Source organism: Triplophysa rosa, linkage group LG17 (genome assembly GCF_024868665.1).
Source record: "Triplophysa rosa linkage group LG17, Trosa_1v2, whole genome shotgun sequence".
NCBI lineage: Eukaryota > Metazoa > Chordata > Actinopteri > Cypriniformes > Nemacheilidae > Triplophysa > Triplophysa rosa.
Genome location: NC_079906.1, coordinates 5,991,911 through 6,019,909, shown reverse-complemented (window position 1 = coordinate 6,019,909; position 27,999 = coordinate 5,991,911). Strand labels below are relative to the sequence as shown.

Below are 27,999 nucleotides of genomic sequence, written 5' to 3'. Positions count from 1 at the left end.
ATAAATGACAATAAATGTTAAAAGACAAGTGATGAAACGTCAGCCAGACATAAAAATATATATTTTATCACATCTTACCCAGTGTTGGTACCATGTCAGCAATTTAGGTTGCTTTTAACGCTATATGGCATAGAGTTGCATAGACACCAAATACAAAGTACATGCGTCAGAAAAATACAAATACTAGTTATCAACTCCGGGTGTAAAGGACATACATTCATACCAGGATGTGTTTCATAATATGTGTTTTTATAATACTGTATGGCCACTGGTTTCAAGTTATGCTTCTTTTAAGTCTCTGTAAATGTCTAAGAGAAACTACATGCATTTACAAAAATCGAACAACTGCAAGGCTAAGACAAAGCAACTTAAGCTAAACTAAGATGTAGGCCTCCAACACAAAACACACCAGCATACTCCCATAGATTTGGCTCAACTATTATTTGTTGCTTTTTATGTTCGAGTTTTTCAATCTCCACGCTTTTGCGCTACTGTTGCTTCTGAATACAATGCAGGAATTTAGTCCTCCATCAACCCTAATTTGCCTTGTGGTAAGTAAACAATATAAATATAAATAAACCATAATATATTATTACATCAAACAGATGTGAAACTATAATGATGAATATGTGTATGAATTGAAGTTGTCATGCATAACAATACTGTCAGCGCAAAAACACTGACAATTTTATTACATTTTTCAAAACTTGCCCAATTCAGAAAATATTGAGTCAAGTCATAAAGTTAGAAATAACACAGTTCATCTCATCAGACAGATCCTCCTCCAAGCGTCTGATTGGCTGCCCTGTCTCTCCTCGAGTCAGCAGGTCAGCTGCAGCGCTTTCCATTTCATCAATGGTCATGTGACAGGCATCCGCGATTTCACGTTTTGCAAAGTCAACAAATTTGGGGTCTTTGGCATAGAGACCCAAACCTTCGGATATAAGGATCTATGAGATAAAATAACATTGTTTAAAAAAATGAACTGGCTGTCTTTAGCAATGAAAATTTGATAATATATTTAAGTATAGTACACTTTGAGTATTGAGTCAAATATACCACACATAACACTATCACTTAAAGGGACACTTCACCCAAAAATGAAAATTCTGTTATCGTTTACTCACCTACAGTACCAAACATCGACTTTACTCACCATCAAACATATACTTCACCAGTTGTTCCAAACCTGTAAAATGTCTTTGTTCTGATGAACACAGAGAAAGACATTTGGAAGAATGCTTATAACCAGACAGATTTTGCCCCCCAATGACTCCCATAGTAAGAAAAATACAATGGTAGTCAAAAGTGCCCCAGAACTGTTTGCTGTCCTACATTCTTCAAAATATCTTCTTTTGTGTTCAACAGAACAAAATAATGATAAAGTAATTGTTCCTAATATGGGAGTCAATGGGGGGCAAGATCTCTTTGGTTATAAGCATTCTTCCAAACATATTTTTTTGTGTTCATCAGAACAAAGAAACGTATACAGATTTGGAACAACTCTAAAGTGAGTAAATGATGACAGAATTTTCATTTTTGGGTGAAGTATTTAATGAGCAAAAATGATGTATTTACCGACTCTACAAGGCTATCTGCACTTCCTCTCTCCATGTAGCCCAGACTGTGTTGTTGAGGAACTCTGAGTGTAGTGTACGCCCGATTCTGCTGGGCCACGCCTGCTGATCCACTCGAAAGCCACCCAGGGCGGGCCAACGCTGGCAGGGTGGCACTTCCATTGGTGTCGCCCAACATAGTGCCCCCCGTCTCGTCCACCAGAATAAGGGGGGTATACAGGAGACGACCCCGCCTGGGCTGGTTGTTGGCCCAGGAGGCTGAAGACACCACCGATGAAATGCTGCTTCGTCGTGAGTCATAATTGCTGTGTGTCTGTGAGAGCAGGTGAGTAAACAGTTGCGGTGTTTCATTGTTTGCAAACTTGAATTTAGTGATTTATTTGCTTATTTTATCAATTGAGCTATAGGAACATGAGCTACCTGTGTGGGTCCTCTGCAGGGTGGCGAGTTTTGGTGGTAGGTGCCTGGGATGGGAAGATCCTCATTACTGCCTTGCCTCCTTAAACACTGTATGTTAAAGTTTGGCCTTCGGCCTTAATGGAGAAATAAATACAGTAAATACAAAGAGAGTAAATACAGGGCAAAAAAATGTGTCAAGTTAAAATAAACATTTTTGTTAAGTGTAACACGCAGGGTTGCATGGTATACCGGTGCTACAGTAGCATTGCGATGCTAAAGTTTAGAACAACTCGCAATGCCGCTGTATTTTTTAAACGGTAGTAGCGTAGTACCATAAGTAATGTTGCACATGCGCATTAACATTCATGAGATAATGATTCATTGAGTCATTCATCCACACACATTCGCTTCGTTCTAGAATAAATCGAACGAATTAATAAAACGAAACAGTTGAATGATTCAGTGACGGAAATTGCTGCCTTCTACTGGTCGTTTTAGTTTCCCATATAAAGTAAGCCTAACACTTCCCTTTATAAACATTGCTGTATAAAGGAATTGAACACATTTGTATAAGTTCCCACGTGAAAACTGTTCTAGTGTACTACAGTAAACTTTACAAAAATTCTAGTGTTTTTGTGTCTTACCATAGTAAATATTAAAATATACAAGAGTATTTGCTGCAATTTATCCAATTATTAGGTAATAAATACAAAATGTTTCATTTAGATCTGTGTATTAAGGAAATTTGGTTTATTTTGTAGATTTCAATTATGAACATGGCACAGCACCGTGATACTACTTGGCAGGGGCGTAATTTCCACTGGGGACAGGGGGGGGCTTTTCAAAATCCCTTCGTGTCCCCCTCACTTTCAAATTTGTTTGTAATGATTTTTTAACCACAAGCCGTCATCGCCACGGAGAAGTAGTAGGCTACTAGGACCGAGCAGGACACAAAGACTCTGCCTGTGTCGATGCAAGTGTTTATGACAAAGCTTGACAGAAACGTGGGCTTCCCTGGTCGTTGTTTAGGTACGTTAAACCTTGTTAAGCATTTTAGAAAGTCACCCGGCACGTCTCCTTCCGAACGCAGATTCAGGTTTACAAGCCAAGTTTTCCTCCGTTTCTCAGTCAATACTCCCCCCTTCATGAACATCAACTTTTGCTACACAATAAAAACACCTTTTGGTTTCATGGTTTAATCAATTTAAACAATCAAAAACAACGCAAAACATAGGTATTTTGAATTTGTGATAGGATTCATATCAAAAACATTTTCCCCCATTTTGTGTCCCCCCCACTTCTCAAACCAAAGTTACACCCTTGCTACTTGGTATCATGATACTTCAGCTGGTTTAACATCGTAAGATTTTTGTACGGATTTTTTTTAGGCAGCGGCTATTTTGCACTATGTGATGCTATTTACACTAAGTGAAAATAGCGACAGTTTAAATAGTAAGTTCTGTTTACACCACGTGAAAATAGCAGCATTTCTTAGCGATATGCTATTTACACTAACCAAAAATAGCTGTAGGGCCTATTTTCTTTGGATTAAGCAGAAATAGTAGTTAGATGCTTTTTACTTATAAATAGTGGAAGAAAACGTTACTATTTGCACCTCAGTATTGTTGTGCATTAAACATTATGTAATAATAACAGACAGTAAATCATTACATTTATTATAAAATTATTAAAATGATGGCAACTTATTGAGATATTAAAGCCCTATACCTACCCCTAACCTTACCCTAAACCTAAAGTTTATGAATAAAAATGACTTTTAAGTCTTAAATCATTTTTATTGAAAAAAAATGCCTTTATGATCTGTAAAGTAATAAAAAAAGGTTAAAGAAGGTTTTCAGCAGGATTAGAAACCGGTCTCCCATGCCACGCTATACAGACTTTACACTTTATGCCACTCGAGTTGCTGTGTGAAATGGCATCAATCTTACCCTTTCTCTATTCCAATCACATATTGGTGGGCAGAGCTAGTGTAAATAGTGTCTGCCAACAAGGCGGGCTATTTGTACTCAGTGTAAACAGACACTACGTTTTTTTTATGGTACTGTGTCAATGTAAAATACACGTAGAAAGAGAATGTAAGATACAAATAGATTTACCTAAAGGAGTCGGTGGAAGCATGCGTCGCCGTGCTGCAAAACCATTCCTGTTGTATTCATTGCTGTTGTATCCATTAGCACTGTATCCATTGCTGCTGTAACCATTTGAGTAATGGTTGCTAGGATAACCGGTCCCATTAACACCACTCCCATTGTAACCATTACCAGAGTAACCATTTCCATTATAGCCACCGGCATCTTGGTAGTTATTGTTGTTGATATTATTCGGCTGTACAGGGGAAACACTTGCACTGGTGCCATTAAGAGTACGTGCTGGAGGAACCACAGGATGCCACTCACTGTTTAAACATCAATACATATGGTTATAAATGTTCTCACATATCCAAGACTGGAAATGGGGGGATTTGATTGAGTTTCAGTTAAAAATGTAAAGGATTTCCATTGTTTATTCATGTAATAGCCTCCAAACGCTATGCTAATTTTACACAGTATTACATCAATTATTGTGTCTAAACAAAGGTCAAACCTCATCTGTCAATCACTGCTGTTTGATTGACAGCTCTCCTCACCTTTCATATAATGTAGCACTCATGTCCTGCTTGATGCTTAGCTGTCCAGCATGTGCCGTCTCCCCACCATCCCCTCCTCCCTTGGGTCCGCCTCCTCCTGTAACTCCTCCCACTCCATTTAACATCCCTCCATCCGGAGATGGAGGAGGAATATAGTTAGTAGCTGTCTCATTCCTAAATAAAGTAGCAGAGAACAAATTGAGACAAGAGTCTGTTTGACATATTCAACGAAGCGCTGGAAGACACTAGAGAGCATAACAGCATGAATTTAAGCCTGGCAAGCATAGCAGCGCCCTATAATTGTAACTATAAACATATTTAGGAATAGAAATCATTTTTTGTTTGACATAAAACTGAATTGTTGGAGTAAAAGATGCGTCTTAAAGTGATCTGCCAACTAAAATGTATACAATTATATGAAGAGTTTGGTTTCAAAATGAGATCAAAAATCATGTTTTTTTATTGTGCATTCCAATTAATATCAATCAAGCTGCAATTGGTTTGTTTTGATTTAAGCCATAATAACTCAAAAAATACAGCTAAGTAACACAATAAACAATAAAACACAATCAAAATACCATAACATAATAAAAAACATGATTCATGATCTCATTTTGGAACCAAACTCTTCATACAGTATATTCTTGATCATCAAGACGGCTTCCGGTGCTTTCGGACCAGATTTCAAGCAAATCAAGCCGGCTCAAGCGTCTAATGATATCAGCCTCCTTTGCTATCGTATCTTTGTGTATTTCTTGCCTTGGTTTGGTATTCAGTATCCACAATGTGTTGAGTTTGTTGTGACTGGAAGCCCACCTGTTGGGCAGGGGAGATAACCTCTGAGGCTGTTCAACTATCACATCATCGTGTGACATCGCTGAGACGGGACGGGAGTCTACCAGGGCCTCCTCCAGAGTAAAGTCCCCGCTGGCTGTTTTAGGATGAATCTCAACGCTCACTGTGGTCTCGTCCAGATGGGGGGGCAGAGGGGTGCCTCTGGGCGTGGACATGGTCGGTGTGGGAGGAGTGTCGCTGAAGACGCTGTCACTCTGTGTTTGTTGAGAGAAACAGAATTAACAGAAGTACTAATAGTAACATCATACTGCAACAGTAAGGTTTTGTCATGATTTGTGCATTAAAACAGTTTCATGGTATTCCAAAGCGACCCAAATCTTCTTTCCAAAAGTAGATTCAACTTTTATTTAACTCGAAATATTACGTTAAGTCCAGTTTACTTAAATGTGATTAACTACAGTACATTTCTTTCGCTATTCCTGCAGTATTGCTGTATAAATATCAACAGTAGTGGATAGAATAGTTGGATGTCGGGTGTTCTCACCCTGAAGAACTCCTCCTCCTCCGTCATCTCCCCCTCCAGCCCTTCCTCTTCCTCCATTGCCATGGTCAGACGCATCTCTGGGGCCAAATCCTGTAGTGTCCGTAACCCAGCCTGGAGCAAACAAGAGAAGCTGGGATTCATAGGCGTCACTGCTCACAGGTCAGTACTAATTCATTCACCACAGTTCCATGGGTCTTTACCTGAAGAGAAGCTGACTTGTCTTTGCCTTTCTTCTTTCTCTCTTTCTCCTTTCGCTTACGGAACTTTTTAAAGTAATCTTGAATCAGGAAACTGGCATAGAATTTTCCGGCAGTCACCTCATTCCCTGAAACACAGAGGGAGCCAAACAGATCCATAAAAGAAAAACTTTCAAATATTAAACTTGAAAAAAACATCTAATGACAATACAAGAAAGTCGGTATGTCACTGGCTGGCAAAATTTACGTCATCCAAGTTTCCGCAACATAAGATACAGTATCTGCATATTCAGATTTTATCATCATTGGAAGTTCAGCAAATGCTTCTTGTGTTTTCTTCATGACACTTTTGGCTGCTTTTGTTTGACAGCTATCAATTAAAGAGTAATTAGATCATTTTAACTCCATTTAACACATTTTACCATGTATAAATATAGAAAATAATATAATACAGAAATATAAATATAGAAAAATCATCAAGTACACATTTGAAAAGCTCTGTTAATTCTTAGACATCACTGTAATCCTGTAGTTTTGCTTTTTCATTAACAAGTTTGGTGATCATTATTCTGCCGCAAATGCAGTCAGTTTAAATCTTCAAAGGGACAGTACACCCATCATTTACTCACCTTCAGATTGTTCCAAACCTGTATAAATTTCTTTGTTCTGCTGAACACAAAGGAAGATATTTGGAAGAATGTCAGTTACCAAACAGATCTCATCCCCCATTTACTGCAATGCTAGGAGAAATAAGTACCATGGGAGTCAAATGGGGATGAGATCTGTTTGGTTCCTGACATTCTTCCAAATATCTTCACTTGTGTTTAGCAGGACAAAGAAATGTATAGAAATTTGGAAACAATCTGAGGGTGAGTAATCAATGACAGAATTTTCATTTTTGGGTGAACTATCCCTTTAACTGGAATATTCTTTTATCTATGCGATTTGATTCACTTTACAGTATTTTCTGTACCTGAAGGGGGAGGTATAACTTCTTCCAGTAGTTTGGGTTTAGTGCGTTTCCAGATCTTCTTAATAATGGCTCTGAGCTCCTCATTCTGCTGGTCGATGGGTCCTGTGGTGAACAAAAGTTCAGATAACTTTCTATATTTAAGATCTTCTATAGGCGGTTTCATCGGACCCACGTGCCCTACAGTCTACAATCTCTATTATACTTTTGCATATGAAGTTTAACACATTACCATCCAAAATATGGCACGTGGCTGAATGGACATGAATAAGTGTGTGGATTATGAATGTGTGTATGCTTTGTGCGTGTGCGCAGTGGATTAACCATCAGTTTTAATCTTGAGTGAAGTTCTGACGAGAGCAAACAAGGTGGCGTTAAAAGTCACAGTGCCGTCGGGATAAAGAGGCACGTTCATAGAGACCAGCCTCTGCAGACGACAGAGGGGGAGACAGAAAAGATTTTAGAGTTTAATAGTTGAAAAAGGAATTTATTCGTATAAGCAATAATAATAGTCATACTCACCCTACAGGCTACCCGATGAGGACAGAGTTTTCCAAAGCCAAGCGGGGGCTGAATTCTGCGTAACATAGTGACTACATCTAGATGTTTAATCCTTCCCCTGGAATGGAATTTGTCATATACTGTATAAATACAGACAAATACAATAATACACGACACCAGTGGTTCTCAAACTTTTTTGTTGTAAGGCTCCCCTTGTGTGAGTCGCATTGTTTGTGGCCCCCCCAAATAAATACTTATGATCTTAAACTTAGAGTTCTAATCAAACCAAAGACATATTAAACTATACAATGCTGGAACATCAATTCTTTTGGTTGGTGGTATTATTTTTCTGATGTTTCATTGCACAACATTTATGAAAAAATTCTAAATTTCATAAAATTCCACAAAAACGGTGGCTCCCCTGGACCCATCTTTGGGCCCCCAGTTTAAGAACCATTGCACACTACATACACAAAGAATATTAGCGTTATACTGGTGTCAAAGGTATTAATATTAACAAGATGAGCCACTGCCATTACAATGAATGGGGGGTAATGCAACACTCAATATGGCCGCTCTAGCGAAGGAAGTCCCGTCTTCCAGTGAAACGAGCCAATCGTCAATCAGTATTGACTGACGATTCTCTAGGGCAGGGCTCTCGTGAGGCGCTTGCCAGCCTGTGCGCAGGCGCAGTAGATGAAGCGATCTCAAAAAAGGTGATTTTTTTGCGCAATTTAATCTTAGCAAACCCAAGTTATGGTACAGTTCATGTCAGGTTTAATTATTGATAGGACATACGCTGTTTAATTGTGATTTTTGCCAGCGATTTAAAAATATCTGCCTTCCCCCATTCAAGTAGATAGGACTGTGGACTTGCTATTAACTGCCTAGAGGCGTTGCAAACATGGCCGCCGAGTGGCACGACGTCCGTAAACGGACTTTGCTGGTCTTAATGTTTGCTTACGTGGCCTCTGGGTCATAATCCGACCAGACTCTTTTAAACTCATCCAGGTGATGTGTGCCCAGCACGGTCCAGTCTCTGGTCAGATACTCAAAGTTATCCATGATAACAGCGATGAACAAGTTAATGATCTGTGACACACACAGAAAAAGATACGCAAGATTTGCTGCCAAGTATCAGTTAGCATCAATGTTGTCCTTTGTGTGCTGTATTGCTAACCAAGAAAGCACAGAGCGCAAAGAAACTGATGAAATAGAGGTATGCCAGGTTGCTGCCACAGCTGTACTCTTCTCCCGGCTCAAAGTCAGACTCGGGGTCGCACCGGCGACCCGGCAACGCCGCCAGCATGATCTCCTGCCATTGCTCCCCTGTTGCACATCTTGAAACAAATGAACCAAAAAAAATGTTCACCAGTAATAATTTGGTCAAAATCATGCGAATGGCAAATGCTGATGCACACTGACCTGAAGAGCAGCAGCACAGCCATGAAAAAGGTTTGGAAGTTGTTGTTCCGATTGAGCTCAGTGTTGTCATCTATGGCTATCTTCCCAAATGTCTGGAAACAAAACAAAGAGCTTTCGGTGTTCCAGAAGTTTGATCAACTATTTAACTTCACAAGAACACAAGACAAACTCACCTGCATCCCAATGACACCATAAATGAAGAAGATCATAGCAATGAGCAGACCGACGTATGGCAAAGCCTGAGGGCAGACCGGAAGATGTAAATACATGAATCAAAGTTCTTTTTTCTGAAGCTTTGGTGACGGTATTTCTTACCTGTAGAGATTTGATGAATGTCCAAAGGAGGGTTCGAATGCCCTCACCTTTACTGAGCAGCTTCACCAGTCGCATCACTCGGAAAAGACGGAAAAAAGTGATGGACACTTTGGCGCCCTCTCCTTCTTTCCCCTTTAATGTGTGGAAGAGATAAACAGAGCAATATATATATATAGAACTAATCATCATATTTAATGAATTCATAATTCATGTTTTTTCAAAATGATATTTAAAGATCAAATGAAAAATACATAAAGCAGGGACAGAACCAGCCATTAGATAACTGTTCTACCAAGTCCTCATATTCTCACCTCACCATGTCCTCCTCCACCCTGAGAGTGACACAATGTTCCATATGCACACAGAGAATGAGAAAATCCAGGCAGAGGTGAAACAAGACGTTATTGATAGATCGATGATTACAATGGGTGTGTATTGGGTAACATAAGGTACGATCCTAGTTTCAGGATTTGGATACGTGAAACGTGATTTAATGTAAACACGAGAATGCATGAGAATCTAGAGAAAATGGTTACATACACTGAGCTCAGCGATCATGATGTCCACCAAACTTCCCACCACTATCATTGCATCAAAAGAGTTCCAGGCATCTATAAAGTAGTGCTGTGTGACCCAAAGCAAAGAGCATGCAAGAAAGAGAGAGAGAGATTGAAATAGGTCGAAATCAGAACTATAATGCAATGTAAAGTGAATGTGAAGTGAACGTGTGTGGCGGGTCTCACGTAAGGTCTCAGAGCGAGAAGTTTGATGATCATCTCGATGGTGAAGAGCGTGGTGAAGATCATGTTCAGGATGTCCATCACGAAGTTAAAGAGCTTTGACTGCTCATAGTGCTGTGAGGTCAGGAACATAAAAATACATTAGCGAACGAAAGGGGTTAGTTTACACAAAAAACGTATCATTTACAAACAGAAAATTGTTGACGTAAAGACACTTTTACATCTGGTTGCCACTTTTGCATATTCAGGCCTGACATGTTAATGATATGCATGAAACGTTTGTGTGCAGTTTCAGATTCTTAATTTACAATAAATGATAACTCATTTTGTGTTACATAAAATAAAAAAATATTTTCCGTCTTGGAATGTAGAATAATTTGAGTAATTGATTTAAAAATGTTCCTTTAAATCGAGTATATGCGTGTGTATGCCTACCTGCACTGCCAGTGTGAGCGTGTTTAGCAGAATGAGCACAAACATGATGTACTCAAACTGAGATGAATTGATGATCTTCCAGAATTTGAGCTGAGAAGGGTTTTTGGGTATGTAAATCTTTATTGGTTGAGCTTTTAATGCGTAATACACACACTGCCTCTGTGAGAAGAGAGAGATACCATAAAACAGACCGTGGGTTTCGCTACAACAATGGAAATATAGTGTTACAAATAAAGTGCCAGAGACTGATGAACACAAATCTAGCAAAAAGAACCTATTTACAATTCAGACTCACCTGGTTTTTGTTTAGTTCACAGTTTTTGAACTCGGCCTCTCCTTGTTCACGAAAAGTGATGATGACAAAACCCACAAAGATGTTCATCATGAAGAAGGCGATGATGATGATGTAGATGATAAAGAAGATGGAAATCTCTACACGGTAGTTGTAGATGGGCCCTCTGTTTATGGCATTAGCGTCAATGGATTTGTACAAAAGTCTGTGAAATACAAAACCAAAATTAAGTTTACACAAGCCGGGTGAATTAAGGTTAAATTAACATACTATAAAAACATAAAATTACGAGCTTAGCATTTACTAAGGGTAAATAGAAAAAAAAAGAAATGATATCTGCTCCTTGCAATTACAATGTGTTTATGTATTGGCAAGTATACATATTTTTATGTAAATTAAGTATTTATAATTTTTGTCTTTATTTAATACAAATATAATTTATATATATATTTAATATATTTATATTTAATTTAAGTTATTATAAAAAAAATTGTGTCCATAGGTTGTGTCAACTCTGTTATCATATTAATTTTCCAACGTCATCATCATTTCAAAAAGTGAACTCTTCAAGAAGTCTCTTTTATATCACTTTATTTTTCATGTCAGGAGGGGTATGAATCTGTCAACCCTTTTGTAATTTCCTGTCTTAAACAAATATGAGCATTCATTTGCATAATATGCATAAATTGCAAAAAAGTACATCCATTCTTTTTCTATAAAGCACCTTGTAGTTTCACTACCTTTAGCTCAATAACGCCAAATAAACGGTTAAACTGTTAACCCTATTACCGTCAACTCTGTTACCTTCTTAAAGGCATTACTATATCTCACCATATTGTCATGATTCTGCCTCATCATGTCGAGTCTTTCTTGGTCTTGTGGCAGAATCATGACAGAGCCTCATGTTTTGTGTGGAGAGAGGCATGTTATTGTTAGTTCTGACATCACATGCGCTCTCTCCGGTCTCGTCTTTGGCCCCGCCCCTCTCATTTCCTCGTTTAGCCTCCATTAGTGTTTCATTCCCCACACCCGCCTTGTTAATTATTCTTTATTAGTCTCCCTATTTAATGCCCTTGTGTTTGCTGTCCTGTGCTCGTTCGTTTTTGCTACCATGCCTTGTTTATCTTGCCTCGTGAGTTACCTTGTTGAAATTATACCCTGTCTTGTTGTCACGTTTATTTAGTCTCAGTCGTGTTAAGTTTAATTTAAGTACCTTGTCTTCTTGTTTGTTACCCCATCGTGGGCTTTTGCTTTGCGTTTTTATTAAAGTCTTTTGTTGTCCCACCACCGCTGCCTGCAATTGGGTTCTTCCGCCTTGTCACACCCCGTTCCTGACACCATATATTAAACTGTATTAATTAACTATGGATAGATTTCCCACTTACTGTGGCCAGCCTTCAAAAGTAGAGACGGTGAAGAGAGCAAGCATGCCCATCAGCACGTTGTCAAAATTAAAGTCACTGTTCTCCCAAACTCTCTCTCTGACCATTGGATGGTTCATATCACCATCCTTAAACACCACAAACGTGCCCCTGCAATCACACACATACAGGTCTCAGATCACAGCACATTAAGAGGGTGTCATTCTGACAACATGAGATGGCAGTCAAACAGCATACTTGCACTCATAAGGTGTGTGTTTTGCCTCATCGGTGCATCTGTAGAACCGGCCCTGTAGGAAGAAGGATGTGGCTCAAATGGTGCCATTTGAAATCTGAAATCTTTGTCTTATACAGTCAGTTTCCAATGTAAGCCACGTGACTTACTGTATATTTCTAAAGCGAGTTGGAATGAATCTTATTTTGGAATAATGTTCACTGATGTATTAGAAAAGTAAACAGGTCAATTCAAATAAATATGGGCTCAAAGTACCTTGAACAGCTGCACACCGATGCAGGCGAACATGAACTGCAGGAGAGTGGTGACGATGAGGATGTTGCCGATGGTGCGGATGGCCACAAACACACACTGAATCACGCTCTGAAGACACAAATGAACAACACGTACGTCTGAATATTACGGATTACGGATAAATATTATGGGATGCTACATAAGGATCCCTGCTTGACGAGAATAGTCTAACCAAATATGCAAATGCTTTATAACATCATATGATTTTTCAGTAATGACAGAACTTGTCATTTTAAGGAACCTGTTTCTATACCAACTTTGCAACAATTGGGGAATGGCTCGTGAAGTCAGGGTACAGCCAGAGAAATGCATTGTGGGATAGTCAGGAAGGTACCTTAAGACCTTTTGCCCTGTTGATAGCTCGAAGAGGCCTGAGAACCCTCAGCACTCTCAGAATCTTCACCACCGAAATGGCACTCGAACTGAGTAATAAAATGAGAGCAAATGATAAATAAACAAATGACGGATAGATAAATCAAGTGGGGTGATGAAAGAATACTCACTGCAAGAAGAAGGAAGTAAGAGAGACGCTGACAACCAGAAGGTCCAGAAGGTTAAAGGCGTTCCTGCAGAAGGAACCTTGATGAAGAAACGCTCCATACACTGTCATCTGAAACACAGTCATACACTTTCATAGTAATGCAATTTCATGCAATAAATTAAGAAATTAAAGCGATAGTTCACCCAAAAGTGTACATGCTTTCATCATGTTCTCATGATCCTTATATTATTATTACAAACCTGTATGACTATTTCGTCTGCAGAACACAAAAGAAGATATTTTGAAGAATGTTGGCAACCAGACAACACTGGCACCCATTAACTTCCATCATTTGTGTTCCACAGAAAAAAGAGTTGTACACAAGTTTTAAAACTCAGTGTGATGAGAATACATGATTTTAATCTGTACAGGATAAACAATGGTTTACCTTCAACATGATCTCAATAGTGAAGACAGTGGTAAAGACATAATCAGCATAACCCAGCATCTGTCATAGGACGGACAGGAATGGAAAGTCAATGTCTCAGGAATATTGGCTCGGCTCATGTTACATGTGCACCTCGAAATGAAAAGAAAAAATATTTTGCCCCAAGAAAATGACGCATTGTGATATTTATCCCGATTCTCAGTAGCCTACTGTAAATAAATAAATGTCATGAAAAAATTAAAATTCTGAGCAACCCAGTAATATAATGTACCTACACAGTGTATTACAATAATGAGAATAAAGGAGATGCTTCATCATAATTTTACTAAAATTATGAAATTCTTTTTGCAAAATATAATTTCTTTGCTATAGATTTTGGGGTTAAATGACATTTTTTGTGTGAATCACCCACCTATCTATATTCTCTAGGTCTAGGACTCTATAGGGAACATGGTAAGAATGGGGTTTGTGAACTTATACCTCACCGCTCTTGAGTAATGTTATCTAGCAGGGAAGGGAGTTCAGGACGCACCTCATTCTAAGGCATTTTCTTGTGTTACAATGCGAAGGCTATAAGATCTACACACAGACTGGCCCTACGGTCCTCTACTCTAGAGGTTCAATAACTTACAATGTTCCTGACTGAGTGAGTTTTGATTGGATCTTCAGCAGCCAATGAAAAACTACTAAATATGATGAAGACGAGGATGATGTTGGTGAAGTAATGGTGATGAATGAGGTTATGGCAGGCGACTCTGAGACTAAGTTAACATTGGGAAGGTCAAAGATAAAAATGAGCATTAATAACAACCATCATCGATGACTAGGTCACATTTAAAAATATTGAACATGAAGTACCAGTTTTTCTTTCCAAGGATGAAGAAGGAACTTCCGTCAGGAATAGGAACGATTTTCTCCTTGGGTTGAAAACTTTCGACTTTCATGGGTGTGCCTATACCTTTAAAGAAGATAAGTATTGAAAAGTAATGAAATAAATTCATGGACATGAGCCATTAATGGGAATCTAAAGTGATACCTAAAGTGAACTTACCCTCAAGCCCTTCAATTGCTCTCAATTCTTCATTCTCCTCCCAATCATCCCCTTCATTCTGAACGGATCAGGAACAAGAAAGAAATGTGAGAAGAAACTCTAAGAAAAACTGCAGAAACTCAACAAGAGTGTAAATAAATTACAACCAACAACTAATACATTGAGCCTACCAACTCGTGGCATAAACAAACAACATAACATCTTTCCGTGCTTGATAAATGTCTTTGGTTTTGCTGTGCATGGATCATCAGAACATTATTTCAAAGATAAAAGATTAAAAAAAATTATAAATGTACTAATTTTACATGACACTGACAAAAAAGACTAAAAAGGTGGGATAAATAGTATTAGCCTGTTACATTGCAACTTGCTTTTCACTGTCCGACCGCTATTATTTCTCGTTCAAATATATACAGTCAATACAAAAATATTTTCTTATTATTTTATATATCCTTATATAAAATAATTATATATAGTATATTTATAGTATCCTACACTAGTAAAAAAATATATACTGTATATATATTTTTTACTAGTTTAGGATACTGTTGTTCATTTATGTAGGTGAGGATAGCAGGATAAAGTCAACTGTGACATATTAAACCCCAAAATCATACAGTGGACTACCAGTAAAACTGATAAACATTTGGGATCAAATTTATTTATTATTTATTATTCACACTTTGAGTTTAAGACACATTAGACACTTTAAGTGTTTTTGCTTTTATTGCTAATGCGACCTTTTAACACCACAAATCAAAACTATGTAGTGTTCTTACTCCAGCGTCATCTTCCTCTCGTTCTTCATCATCTTCCCATTCCTCCTCTTCGTCTTTTTTCTCTCTTTAAAACAGAACATCTGGATTGATTTTAGACCATAGCAACACAGATGCACACAATCTTCTTCTGTTTATTGCAGGTGTGTGTGGGGGTGTGAGACCTACTCTTTTTTCTTTTTTCCACCATCTCCGGCTAAGTTATCCACAGCAATAGCCAAGAAGACATTCAGCAAGATGTCTGGATGTCAGAGTCAAATGTCAAACACGAGACTCCAAATACAGGAGAATAACTTTAAATACATTTACAAAGGATATGGTTTGTTAATGTCAATGGATATTAAAACACAGAGATTACACTGTGGTTATTCTATACGTACTTCATAATAAAAAGGATACAGTTACCACAGACGAAAAGAATGACAAAGTAAATACAGACGATCATATTGGGAAACACAGGTCCACCGTATGCCATAATGCCATCGTACATGACAGAGTTCCAGTCCTCTCCTGTTAGAATCTACAGTATATAACAGAGAGAATCGTGTCTATCATCATCATCATATAATGTAAATGTGAATTAACTGACCTTCACATTTCTTTCATGCATATTACCAAGCGATATTATTTAGTTTAGGTTGCTTAAGGATTGACTGCTCCCAACTTTTTTAAAATGATATAAGTTATTATATTGTATTATACACTCACCTAAAGGATTATTAGGAACACCATACTAATACGGTGTTTGACCCCCTTTCGCCTTCAGAACTGCCTTAATTCTACGTGGCATTGATTCAACAAGGTGCTGAAAGCATTCTTTAGAAATGTTGGCCCATATTGATAGGATAGCATCTTGCAGTTGATGGAGATTTGTGGGATGCACATCCAGGGCACGAAGCTCCCGTTCCACCACATCCCAAAGATGTTCTATCGGGTTGAGATCTGGTGACTGTGGGGGCCATTCTAGTACAGTGAACTCATTGTCATGTTCAAGAAACCAATTTGAAATGATTCGAGCTTTGTGACATGGTGCATTATCCTGCTGGAAGTAGCCATTAGAGGATGGGTACATGGTGGTCATAAAGGGATGGACATGGTCAGAAACAATGCTCAGGTAGGCCTGGTGCTAGAAGTTGAACAGGTGTTCCTAATAATCCTTTAGGTGAGTGTATATATACAGTATATATATATATATATTATGTTAGTGTTCTTTTTAGACCCCTTAAACAAAAACACAGAATATCTATTAAAACATACAGTATCTATTAAAAAGTTGTAAAAAACACTGTTACATTTTGACATTGTTAGCATTTCACTTCTAATACAGCACTGTAAAGAAAACTTATTTTTGCATGTTATTTTAAATATTATTTTAGAAGAGTGCTATTAGTGCATCTCTACCATTTAATTGTGCCTGTTGTTATTCAAAATATGTAAAGTAAAATGACATGTCAAATAAAGTCGAAAGTTTGTTACATTTTTATCCTAAGTAATCCACATAAGCCATGTGAAAGTGACTAAAGCTTGTTTCACTGGTTACCTGGAAACAGGTGAGTAGAGCAGATGGAAAAGTGTCAAAGGTGCTTCTTTTCATTTGGGTCTCGTCAAAATTAAACTTCCCGCCGAACAGCTGCATGCCCAGCAGAGCGAAGATGATGAGGAAGAGAAAGAGCAGAAGCAATAGGGAACAGATGGCCTTCATAGAGTTCAGCAAAGAGCCCACCAGGTCTGAGAGAGCAGCCCAGTGTCTAACAGAGACAAGTCAGCAAAACCAGCAAGTACATTTATATAATAAAATAATAATTAATAAATAATCCCTTCAAATAGATGCCAGTACCAATAAAATGTTACATTAGAGGGAATTAGAGGGAGGTTTTTTTTGCATTAAAATACTGAGCCGTGTTAAGTGTTACGGCTGTTTAGTAAACTGGCCCCTGGGTGTCAGAATCACCGTGTGACTTTGAAAATCCGGAGCAGCCGAACGCAGCGCAGCACTGAGATCCCAATGGGCGGGATAACCTCCATCTCCACCAATACCGTCTCTAGAATCCCACCGCACACCACAAAGCAGTCGAAACGGTTGAAGAGTGCCATAAAGTAGATCTGAAAGCCAAAGCTGTATATCTTCATTAGCATCTCCAGCGTGAAGAGAGCCAGTAAGATCTTATTTGCTCGTTCTGGGGGCATTAAAGAGAACATGTTTGAGGCAGGGTCAATTCGTGTCATTTAAGGTAAGTGTTGGCTAACACTCACCCTGTATGTCAGTGAGCCACTGAGGCTGGTCGTAGTGTTCAGAAGCGCTGGCGGCAGTGTTGAGGAACACAAGCAGCAGGACCAGCCAATAGAAATTGCTGGATTTGACGGCAACGCGGCAGTTCTTCCTGATGACCAGATTCAAGTGGTACAGCTGCTCGCTAAGAGAAGAAGAACGCAATCAGGATCTCAAACTCATGATTCCAACATGAGGTTGACAGATGGGACAAAAACTGGATTTTTTATCTTTGCAAATAAAATAGTTTAATGTTCTATGTAGATGTTCTTCATAAAGACTCTGTTGTGTTAAAAGGCCTGTGGGTCATTTATAAACTTTGTTAGATATTAAAACAAAGCCCATAGAAGCGCTATGCTATTATGATTTACTCCTTCAAGAGACACAAAGTGTTGCTTGTGTGCATGCATCAAACTAGTTGTTTTTGACTATACTGTATGTGAATCAATGCAAACGATACGGGGTAGAATCCTGGCAGATGGGCAAAACAGATCCCGTCCCAATATGACTCCCTTTAAATATTATCCTATCATGTGTAACATGTAGCGTTTGTGGCTTTGAAATATTAGGATGTCTATGTAAATATGAAGAAATTCTCCATGACATATACAATGTTGCTTGTGTGCATGCATCAAACTAGTTGTTTTTGACTATGGGCCCTATTTTCACGATCTAAGCACATGGTTTAAAGCGCATGGCACAGGTGCACTCATGGCGTGTCCGAATCCACGTTTGCTAATTTAACAACGGGAAAACGGTCGGCGCGCCCGGGCGCATGGTCTAAACGGGTTGTCCTGATTCTCTTAATGAGTAATGGGTTTTTTGGCCGTAACGTGCAGTAAAGCAATCAGAGTCTCATCTCTGATTCCCTTTAAGAGCCAGTTGCGCTCACGCCATGGCAGATTCGCTACTTACACGGCGGAATTTCAAAGAGCAAAGACTGGACGCTTCTCTAGAGAGGAAACGCATAATCCATCTTGTCATGTAGATGATCTGCTCGCGAGTTTAACCTCACGCACGGGCAGATCATCTACATGACAAGCCAGATTTTTATGTACACAATAATAATCTTTTACATTGTAATCCATTTATTTTTTATATTTGGCATGTTTGTGTGCTGCTGCACTTCCCTCTGTGTAATTAGTAAAGTGAAAGCGCGTTGTATGTAGACCCGCCCAGAGGCAGTTTTTTTGTTTTTTTCAAACAAAAAAAATATTGCGCCATTGACTTTAGACCAGGTTTGAGTGGTCTATGGCGCAGTCTATTTTCAGTTCCTCAAAATAGCAAGGCGCCAACAATGCGCCTGAGCACACCTCTTTTTTAGACCAACACGCCCATGGGCGCACAAATGAGCGCAAATGTATTTGCTATTTAAACAACGCAGCGCAGAACGGGAAAATGAGAACTGCGTCGGGCAGAAACTAGCAAAAACACTTGCGCTGCACCTTGCGCGCATGTTCCGGGTGTACAATAGGGCCCTTTATGTGCATCAATGCAGAAGTTTGAGGGGGTAGAATCCTGGCAGTTGGGCAAACATATCCTGCCCCAATATTACCCCCCTTAAAAAATTATGTGTAACGTGATGTGTGTGGCCTAGAATTTTTTGAATCTCTATGCAAATACGAAGAAGACATACTTGTCATACTTGTGTGCATGCATAAAACTTACTTTTTTTACATTACATATATCAATATAGTACAATATTACCCCCCTAAAATATTATACTATCATGTGTAACATGTGGTGTGTGTGAACCTAGAAATTTTTCAATCTCTATGCAAATATGAAGAAGACATACTTGTATGCATGCATCAAACTTATTTTTTTACTATATGTGCATCAATACATAAGTTTGAAAATATGTTTTAAAACATGATAAACGCTGAAATTAATATTTAATTGACACTACATTTGATATTTTAAACCAAAAAAATGTTGGAACCGGGCTTCATAAACATTCGTTTTGGTCGTCTCTTTGTTTAGGCCTACTTTATGCTCAGAAACGCCTCATGATTCTTACATAATTCGTTTCAGAAACTACTTTTTATCATTAGAAAGTTAAAACAGACCATAATATTAAATCGCACGAGCAAAAATCAGGTCAGTGCGGGGTGAGGCAAGAAACAGCTAGGTTCTTTCTTCTGTGTGAATATTTCCGCATCATCAGCCAAAATATCAGAAACGGCTAATATGTTTTGTAGCACAGCTTCTGAAAAGATAAACGTCTTATTTTTAATTCATTTAAAACTGCTATGTGCCAAAATAATTTGGTTCTTGAACGCTGGCGCAACACTGGCAAACAAGATGCGTCACTGCCATTAATATGAATGGGGAGTGAATGCAAGGCTCATTGTGAGACGGGGCTCTCGTGATTCGAAGGAGCAGAAGTGACATTTTAAAGGTGATTTCTGGCGCAGTTTAAGCTTCGGGAACGAAATGTATGCTATAGTTGATGTCAGGTTTAATTAATGATCGGAAGTATGTGACTTTTGCCAGCGATTTTAGACAAATCTGTCCTCCCTTATTCAAGTAGATAGGACTGTGGTCTTGCTATGACTGAAATAGCTGCACGTAAGTATTCTGAACTGGCAGCCGAAGTGAGAGGAGCAGAAGATGATAAACAGAACCTACTCTTGGACGAGTCTGAGGGGAACTTGATATTTTTTTATTTTATATTACTAATAAAATTATAAAAATCATTCTTGTGAATTTAACTTCTTATTGTCGCTACCATTAAGCTCTTGTGGTATTTGTTTCAATGTTTTTATGCTTTTTGTAAATGCGCATAACAATAAATAGACCTATTTTACAACCCTTTAAGAATTTCCTCATAAATATGTCATATATCACTAAAAACCAGAGAATCTCAGCTTTAATGTGATATATAGACAGGAACATTATGGTTCAACTGTGTTTCAGCTTTAAACATTGGAAACATGATTTTCTGAGACCAAAATGTAAAAAATCTTTGACATGGCCGTACTCAGTCAATAAAGATATCAAGATGAAATGTTCACAAAATGTTCTTTACTCTATATAGGATGATTTTATGTAGAAAACAGCAAATCACACAAAATTGACTTTAGCTGGGTTATCACAGGCAGGGTCACATAAATGTCTAATTTGTGCTCCCCAGCTTAGTACTATTGGACCCATATTGGTCTGTGGGGTGGCAGAGTTTAAGAGGTTAAAGGTCTTTAAAAAAGATAAAGTGAGAGTAAATAAATGAATAACAGGGGAAATAAACACTTACCAGAAACTTATAGCCATCAGCCGTGCCCTGAGAGGAATAAGAAAGTTCTGATTTAATCAAAGCTCAATAATCTTGATAATAATTCTATTTGAAACGACAACAAAAATGTTCCACTTGCATTATGGACGCACAGCAGCCATTGTCATCATCCAAAAAGGCTTCAAACTCCGAGTCTGAATCTGATTCTGTAAGAACCAATACAGATTTTACACAAAGAGTGTTATTCCGATACACTTCGATATACGATGCAGTGAATGCATGTGAATGCACATGAAAATCTAACCGTCCCACACCTCCATCTTCACTGTGCTTATACCAGCCATATTTCTTCATCATCTTTTTCTTGGCCACCACAGCACCTGCCATTTACCCAAGAGACAAAAGGTAACCCGTATGAATACATGTTCTCCGTTCAGTCAACAGAAACTAATTACAAGTAATCCTTGGCTGTGGGTGTGTGCATATTAATGTGCATCACGTTTATTTCCATCCTCGTCCATGTCTTCTGCTTCAATGAGCCAGTCCATATAGCCGATCATGTCCTCCTCCATCTGCTGTTTCTCCTGGGCTAACTGCAGCTCACCACGGCACACCGCCTTTTCTCTTTCTTTAGAGAACTCACTGTCATTTGTATAAGACACACACATTACAATGTCAGACTGTACAGCGATGCTGTAATTTTTTGTCTGTTTTTTTGTGTTTCATTGGGTTTGGAAAAAAACTCAAAATTATCGTTTTACACAGAATTTTAATTAAACCAAAAACATATTAAACTGTACAATTCTGGAACATCAGTTCTTTTGGTATGGTGTCCTTAATTTTCTGATTTTTTATTTCACAGAATTTATAATGAATTCTATATTTCATGAAATGGTGGTCTTCCTGGTGCACACACGGGGACCCTCCGGGGGACATGGCCCCTAGTTTAAGAACCAGAGGACCAAAATTGTATAGCTTATTTAGGTTATTAGGTTCATTGTAATTCCTATATAGGACTTTAAAGTCCAATTTTATATTATCTGTTTACTGGCCTTAAATAGTGCTTCAGAAAATGTTGTTACAATCTAACCCCGTGTCTACACCGGATACAGTGCTGCGCGACAACACCAACACGACGTGACAAAAAGACAACAGAACCCATTATAATTTTCAGTTTTGTCCAAACTGGTCGCGTTAGACGCGGTGTAACGTAAAAGTAATATTTTTTTAACAGGCTAAATCTTTAAATATTTACATATAATACAAGGCCTCTCTGAAATACTACGATTGAAATACTCAATGGTAAAAACGTGTTACTTTCATCTCAATTAATCATCATTCTCATTCTTTATTTATTTGGTATTTAACTCATGTAATAATATCGTTGACAACGTACGGTCAGCTGTTCACTTTATCAACACATGAGTTATACACTAGTGTAATAAGGGTTATGGGATGGATCATTTTAGTCACTCACCCGCTTAAGACACCCAACACAAGATTGAGGACAAAGAAGGACCCAAAAATGACCAGAGACACAAAATAAACCCAAGGCAGCTCAAAACCAATGGCATCATTCATCTGATAGACAGCAGAAGAGAGAAAGAGGAAAAATGAAGGGTTGTGGTTTAGCAGGTTCAGCATTTAAATTGGATATTGAAGTAACCATGACATGCTCTTTAAGACACATTCTAACATTCAGTCCCATGAAAATGAATACATGCTATATCAAGAAGCAAAGATTTAACCATCATAAATCATTTTGATGTATAAACACATTAATGGTCACACAAACAATGTTGTATGCAAACGGCATCAAGACAGAGGTCATTTACATACAGAAATCTTAAAAGGAACCTTGGGTATAGAGAGATGTATGGCTTAATATGTTAACAATGGCATTGGCTTTATAAATGTGAAATTAAAAACAGTGTAACTGCCGCAGTATTCATAAACCTTGAGAAAATATTTTTACTCGGAGGCCGCCATTCTTTTTGCTTCAAAATCCGTGACGTCAAATGGTTGCAACCTAAACTCGTTCTCTTAACGCTACAGCGAAGCACACACATTTTCCATATATAAAAGTAAAATATGAGACGTCAAACATAAGATCAGATATATAAATCACAGGGACAGTAGGTGGCGGTATGTCCTCTTGACACAAGACAGCCTGCCTGCCATAAAAGAAGAACGCGTTCAGTAAGCATCTGTTCAAGGTACACATGCATTAAATTATAGCTTTAATTGACCGTCTTTAAGAAAGTTAAGATTATTTAAGACATCACCATCCACCATTATCGTATACTTTATACATTATGAGAATATACTGATAAACATATTAATAAGATGCTTGCGGTTTGGTAAGGGATGCACCGATATGTAAATTTTGGCCGATAGAGACAACCGATAATTCTTTAACACTGGAAGCTGATAATCAATATATTGGCCGATAGAATCTAAACATTAATATAACATTTTCTGAGACTGAAACAAAAAGCAAAAAGCGTAAAACTGCTTTTATTTGAAAACATTCACTGCAGAAAACAAAGTAACCATTAAATCTTTTTTTCCCAGAAAATCATGTACCAAGCCTTCATACACTAGTTAAAGATTCTTTAACTTTTAAACTTTTCTGTTATAATTTTTATTTAATAAACAAATTATAGATGTTCTTCCAGAGCAACCCAGAATTTTTTTTAAAGCAATCAGCTTTAAACAATATGCTTTGGTTCCTAAAATTTACACATTCATATCTACATACTGTACCTACCTACATCAACAATGTTTTGCTAATACCAGTAAGTGAATGATCATGACAGAAAGTGCTGTACTGGGTTTTAACTGTGAGCAGCTTAAGTGGTTTAACTAGAGAAAATGATTCATAATTTTTCGGCAATAATTTATAGGCCTAAATTTTATTATCAGTAGCCTATTGTCTTCTCTCTCTCGGTCATTAGCTGACGGGTGCTAATATTCACGTGTGCTCTAATACAGAATAAATAACCAAACAAGGGATGCACGATACATTATCGTCATAATTTATCGCGCATCCCTAGTTTGGTTATTTATTCTGTATTAGAGCACACGTGAATATTAGCACCCGTCAGCTAATGACCGAGAGAGAGAAGACAATAGGCTGCTGATGTAAATCAACATCAAAAAGTCAAAATCGGGATAAAATGCATTTTATAATGACTAAAAACATCGCGTATAGATTAAATTCGCAATGATTTTGGTTATTAATATGTATGTTTGTATTGTTTCTGACCTACAATATTAAAATGTATGAAAATAACACCAAATAGCATCTTTATTTTCTTTCTTTATTATTTTAGCATTATTTATATATATGTTTTTTATCCTACAGTACCTTATATTTACTGAAGAACTGATTAGTGTGTCTGTGTTCAGTTTGGCTGCCTGTGCGTGCAACCATTTAACCTCATCGAAAAGGAACTTGGCGGCCACCTTAGGTTAAAATGAGTATTACATTTCACTTTTTTTAAAGAAATGGAAATATTTGATGTGTTTCTAACAACAAATGCTAGTAGTGTAAGGCTATTACAACGTATTAAGCCTCTCTATACACTGGGTTCCCTTTAAAGCCAGTGTAGTAAAACCTGTTTAATTCTAAGGAACAGAAGTAGGAAATTAAAAAGTTCAACTTATTTGAAACAAGTTGCATTCACAACTGAGAGAGAAAAGAGTTCCGTACCCAGTAGAGCACATCTGTCCAGCCCTCCATAGTAATGCACTGGAACACAGTGAGCATGGCGAAGAAGATGTTGTCAAAGTTGGTGATGCCTCCGTTAGGCCCCTCCCATCCTCCCTGGCACACTGTGTTATTCCCCACACAGAATCGCCCGTTACCCGCAAAAGCACACGGTGTTGGGTCATCATCCAACATTAGTTCTTCACACAAGAAAGCGACCACAGATCAATAACCATTATAAAAACAGTACTGTAATGACAAAATTCATTTTAAGGTGAATTATGGCTAAATCATGAAAAGCTGTAGTTCTAGTGACCGAAACAAAACAATGTTGAGTGTGGGTGTGCATTTTTAACCTGTCCCAACATAATAGCAGGTCTTGTGCATCCTCCCGATAAAGAGCTCCAATCCAATGATGGCATAAATGATAATGACAAACATGACCAGCAGTCCAATGTGGAACAGAGGAACCATAGCCTTCATGATAGAGTTCAACACGATCTGCAGACCTACGTACATACAGACAAGTATACATTGGAATTGGACTTGAGGTCAATGCAATAAATATCCATTTAGGAGTACACACTTACTTGGCACACCGGACACCAGGCGTAGAGGCCGTAGTACTCTGAAAGCTCTCAGAGCTTTGACATCCAGACCACCTGGTTTACCTGCACCGTGATGGGCCTCTCCTGGTTTGTGATCTCCCATTTCGGCTATCACACTGAATAGACTGTGACAAGCACAAGCCACAAGTATTTTTTGATTTTGTATTGAAGCAAGTACATACAGAACATGCTCTGACTTTAACATTGCGTTATATTAAGCACGTTTGATGCAAGAATCAGATCACCTACCCGACAATGACAATGACAAAATCCAGCAAGTTCCACCCGCTGCGGATGTAAGCGCTGGGGTGCATGACCAGGCCGTAGGCTAGAATCTTTGTGAATGTTTCTATGGTGAAAATCACCAGGAACACATACTCCACTTGTTCCTGAAGTATAAAAGAAATTGAGGGATAGGACAAAAAGGAGAAAGAAAAATCCAGGGCAAGTTAGTAAACATGTACTTGTCTTTAAAATGCTGATGGTGTAACACTGCTATTGGTAAACACAATGACTTATAGACAGTACATGCAAAATTGATATTTCTTTCAATATTTATTCATCCTTGTGTCATCCAAACTTGTATCACTTTTTCTTTTCCGCAGAACACAAACAAAGACATTTTGAAGAACACTGATAACCAAACAACATTGGGTCCCATTGACTTTCGCTGTATGGACACAAAACCACTGACACATTTCTCAAAATGTCTGCACCTGGGTCCTCTATCCATGTCCCCTTGTCTCGCCACTACGATCATGACACTTAAGGGTGAGTAAATGATGACAGAATTTTTATTCCCTTTAAGAGATTGAAAAAAGCCTGTCCTAGTTTAAAAACACCCAATAATTAGGAAACGCCTCTTTTTGTTCTACAGAGACCCCATCTCAGGATCCAACAATTTTTCACATATTTGAAAGCTTAAAAGAAAAGCGTAAATTCATTACATGTAAATTAAGGCTTAATTCAAGAGAAGCTATTTGGTCTAGACACATGCATGTCCGTTTTCTCTTCAACCTGCTTTCCCCTATAACACACATTGCTAATCTCATTAGCCTTCTGCCCTCATGACACACTTTATTAAGACTCTAAAGGCTGCAGGTGTTCTGGGTTACCTGCACAATGACACACACTAATGCTCGGAACAGTACAGAGACACTTCTGACTCAAAAGTGTCTGTAAAAAGCCATGTATAATTTAGAATGCAAAGTATATAGAATTGTATGTTTCTACAATATATACACTATTTATGTATCTATAAGTGTATTAACCTTGCATCAAGAAAAAAGCAAGACAATAGAGAACCAAAGGCAAGGAGGGGAAGATCTAAAACCAAGCATTTATTTGTATGTATGGGTTAAATATATAATGAGCGAGTAGATCACGTGTTGCGAGAGTGATAGAACAGACGGTCAAACTCTTATCCTGATTGGCATTCAGAGCTGTCCGTCAAACTTCAAGCCTAATGCAATTACAGCATTGAACTGAACGCTAAAAGCTCTGAAAAAAAAACGTCACATACAGAAACTAAAAGTCATTTATAACACTTTATACACCTCATGACTCATACAGTATTGTTTAGTGAGTTCTGTTAATGTCAACTGTGCACATAAACACCCTATTACAAAGGGGTCTTGAGCATAACAGTTTATATAGTTTTAGTAATGTTGCGGTTATCATCTACAGTCACAGACAGTGAAGGGAAAAAACGCGTTTATTCATGGAAGATATACCCGGATTTCATAATCTGAATAGACAATTTAATTATGTTGTCATGTGTTCAATTTGTGAGAATAATGTTTTGGCAAGGCTCAGTGGATATTTACTGTCCTGTTCCACGTCCAAACTTGGCACTAAACATTCAACATTGCTATCTGTTATCTGTGGAAATGATTTAGGCTTTAATATATCTTTTCTTTGTATGTTCTAAGTGCTGTCGAATCGATTAATCACGATTTCAAAATAAATGTTTGTGTTTATATAATGTGTATTGCATGTAAATGTATAGGTATATATACAGTATATATATATATATACAGTATATAAGAAATATGTGTAATATACTGTATACTTGGATGAATATAGGTATTCATCCTATACATTGTTTTAATATCAATGTGTACATATTTACGTATGTAAATAATTGTTATTTGTGTGTGTGTGTGTGTGTGTGTATTTATATACGTATAAACATACAGAACACGCACACACATATTATATAAACATGACCGTTTATTTTGGAATAGAATAATCACGATTAATCGAATTGACAACATTACCGGCATTATTTTTTTGACTGCATTTGTAAAGCCATTTGCACTTTGCTAATATATACTGTATATATATATATACAGTATATATAGTCCATAGGGACTGTTGATGAATATGTTTGATGATGATTGGAGTAGATTGACTGCTGAATTTAACACACTAAATACACCTAAATGTACAGCTGGATGTGTATGGGTGGAAAACTATATGAAACGCAACCATAATATTACAGTATGTTGTTTGTTCCATTATTGTGTGAGGAAATCAGTCAATGAAGATGTTGGACCAATAAACTCACCAGATTGTGGTTGGTGGCATTTGAATCATCTTCAGGAAATGGTTTGGACACACCAAGGGCGACACAATTTGCAAAGATGGCCAGCAAAATGAATATATCAAAGGG

General features: G+C 37.9%; 1 protein-coding gene across 1 annotated transcript; it reads right to left on the bottom strand.

Annotated features, from left to right (window-relative positions):
• Positions 1-44: 44 nt before the first annotated feature.
• cacna1fa (calcium channel, voltage-dependent, L type, alpha 1F subunit a) lies at positions 45-27,996 on the bottom strand. The gene is given in 45 exon segments (XM_057355954.1): positions 45-950; positions 1,579-1,890; positions 1,998-2,110; positions 4,094-4,392; positions 4,624-4,797; positions 5,440-5,672; positions 5,963-6,073; positions 6,163-6,287; positions 7,133-7,234; positions 7,454-7,556; positions 7,652-7,748; positions 8,595-8,722; positions 8,811-8,970; positions 9,056-9,147; positions 9,229-9,294; positions 9,371-9,502; positions 9,682-9,702; positions 9,911-9,994; positions 10,114-10,224; positions 10,546-10,704; positions 10,841-11,042; positions 12,223-12,369; positions 12,457-12,509; positions 12,710-12,817; positions 13,083-13,358; positions 13,678-13,737; positions 14,309-14,438; positions 14,536-14,635; positions 14,729-14,786; positions 15,508-15,571; positions 15,673-15,745; positions 15,904-16,024; positions 17,045-17,252; positions 17,456-17,681; positions 17,758-17,918; positions 21,027-21,053; positions 21,145-21,211; positions 21,320-21,385; positions 21,505-21,647; positions 22,483-22,586; positions 24,721-24,917; positions 25,074-25,226; positions 25,308-25,450; positions 25,575-25,714; positions 27,895-27,996. Coding segments are annotated over 44 exon segments (5,793 nt in total). The 5' UTR covers positions 25,640-25,714; positions 27,895-27,996; the 3' UTR covers positions 45-731.
• Between the last annotated feature and the right edge of the window lie 3 nt (positions 27,997-27,999).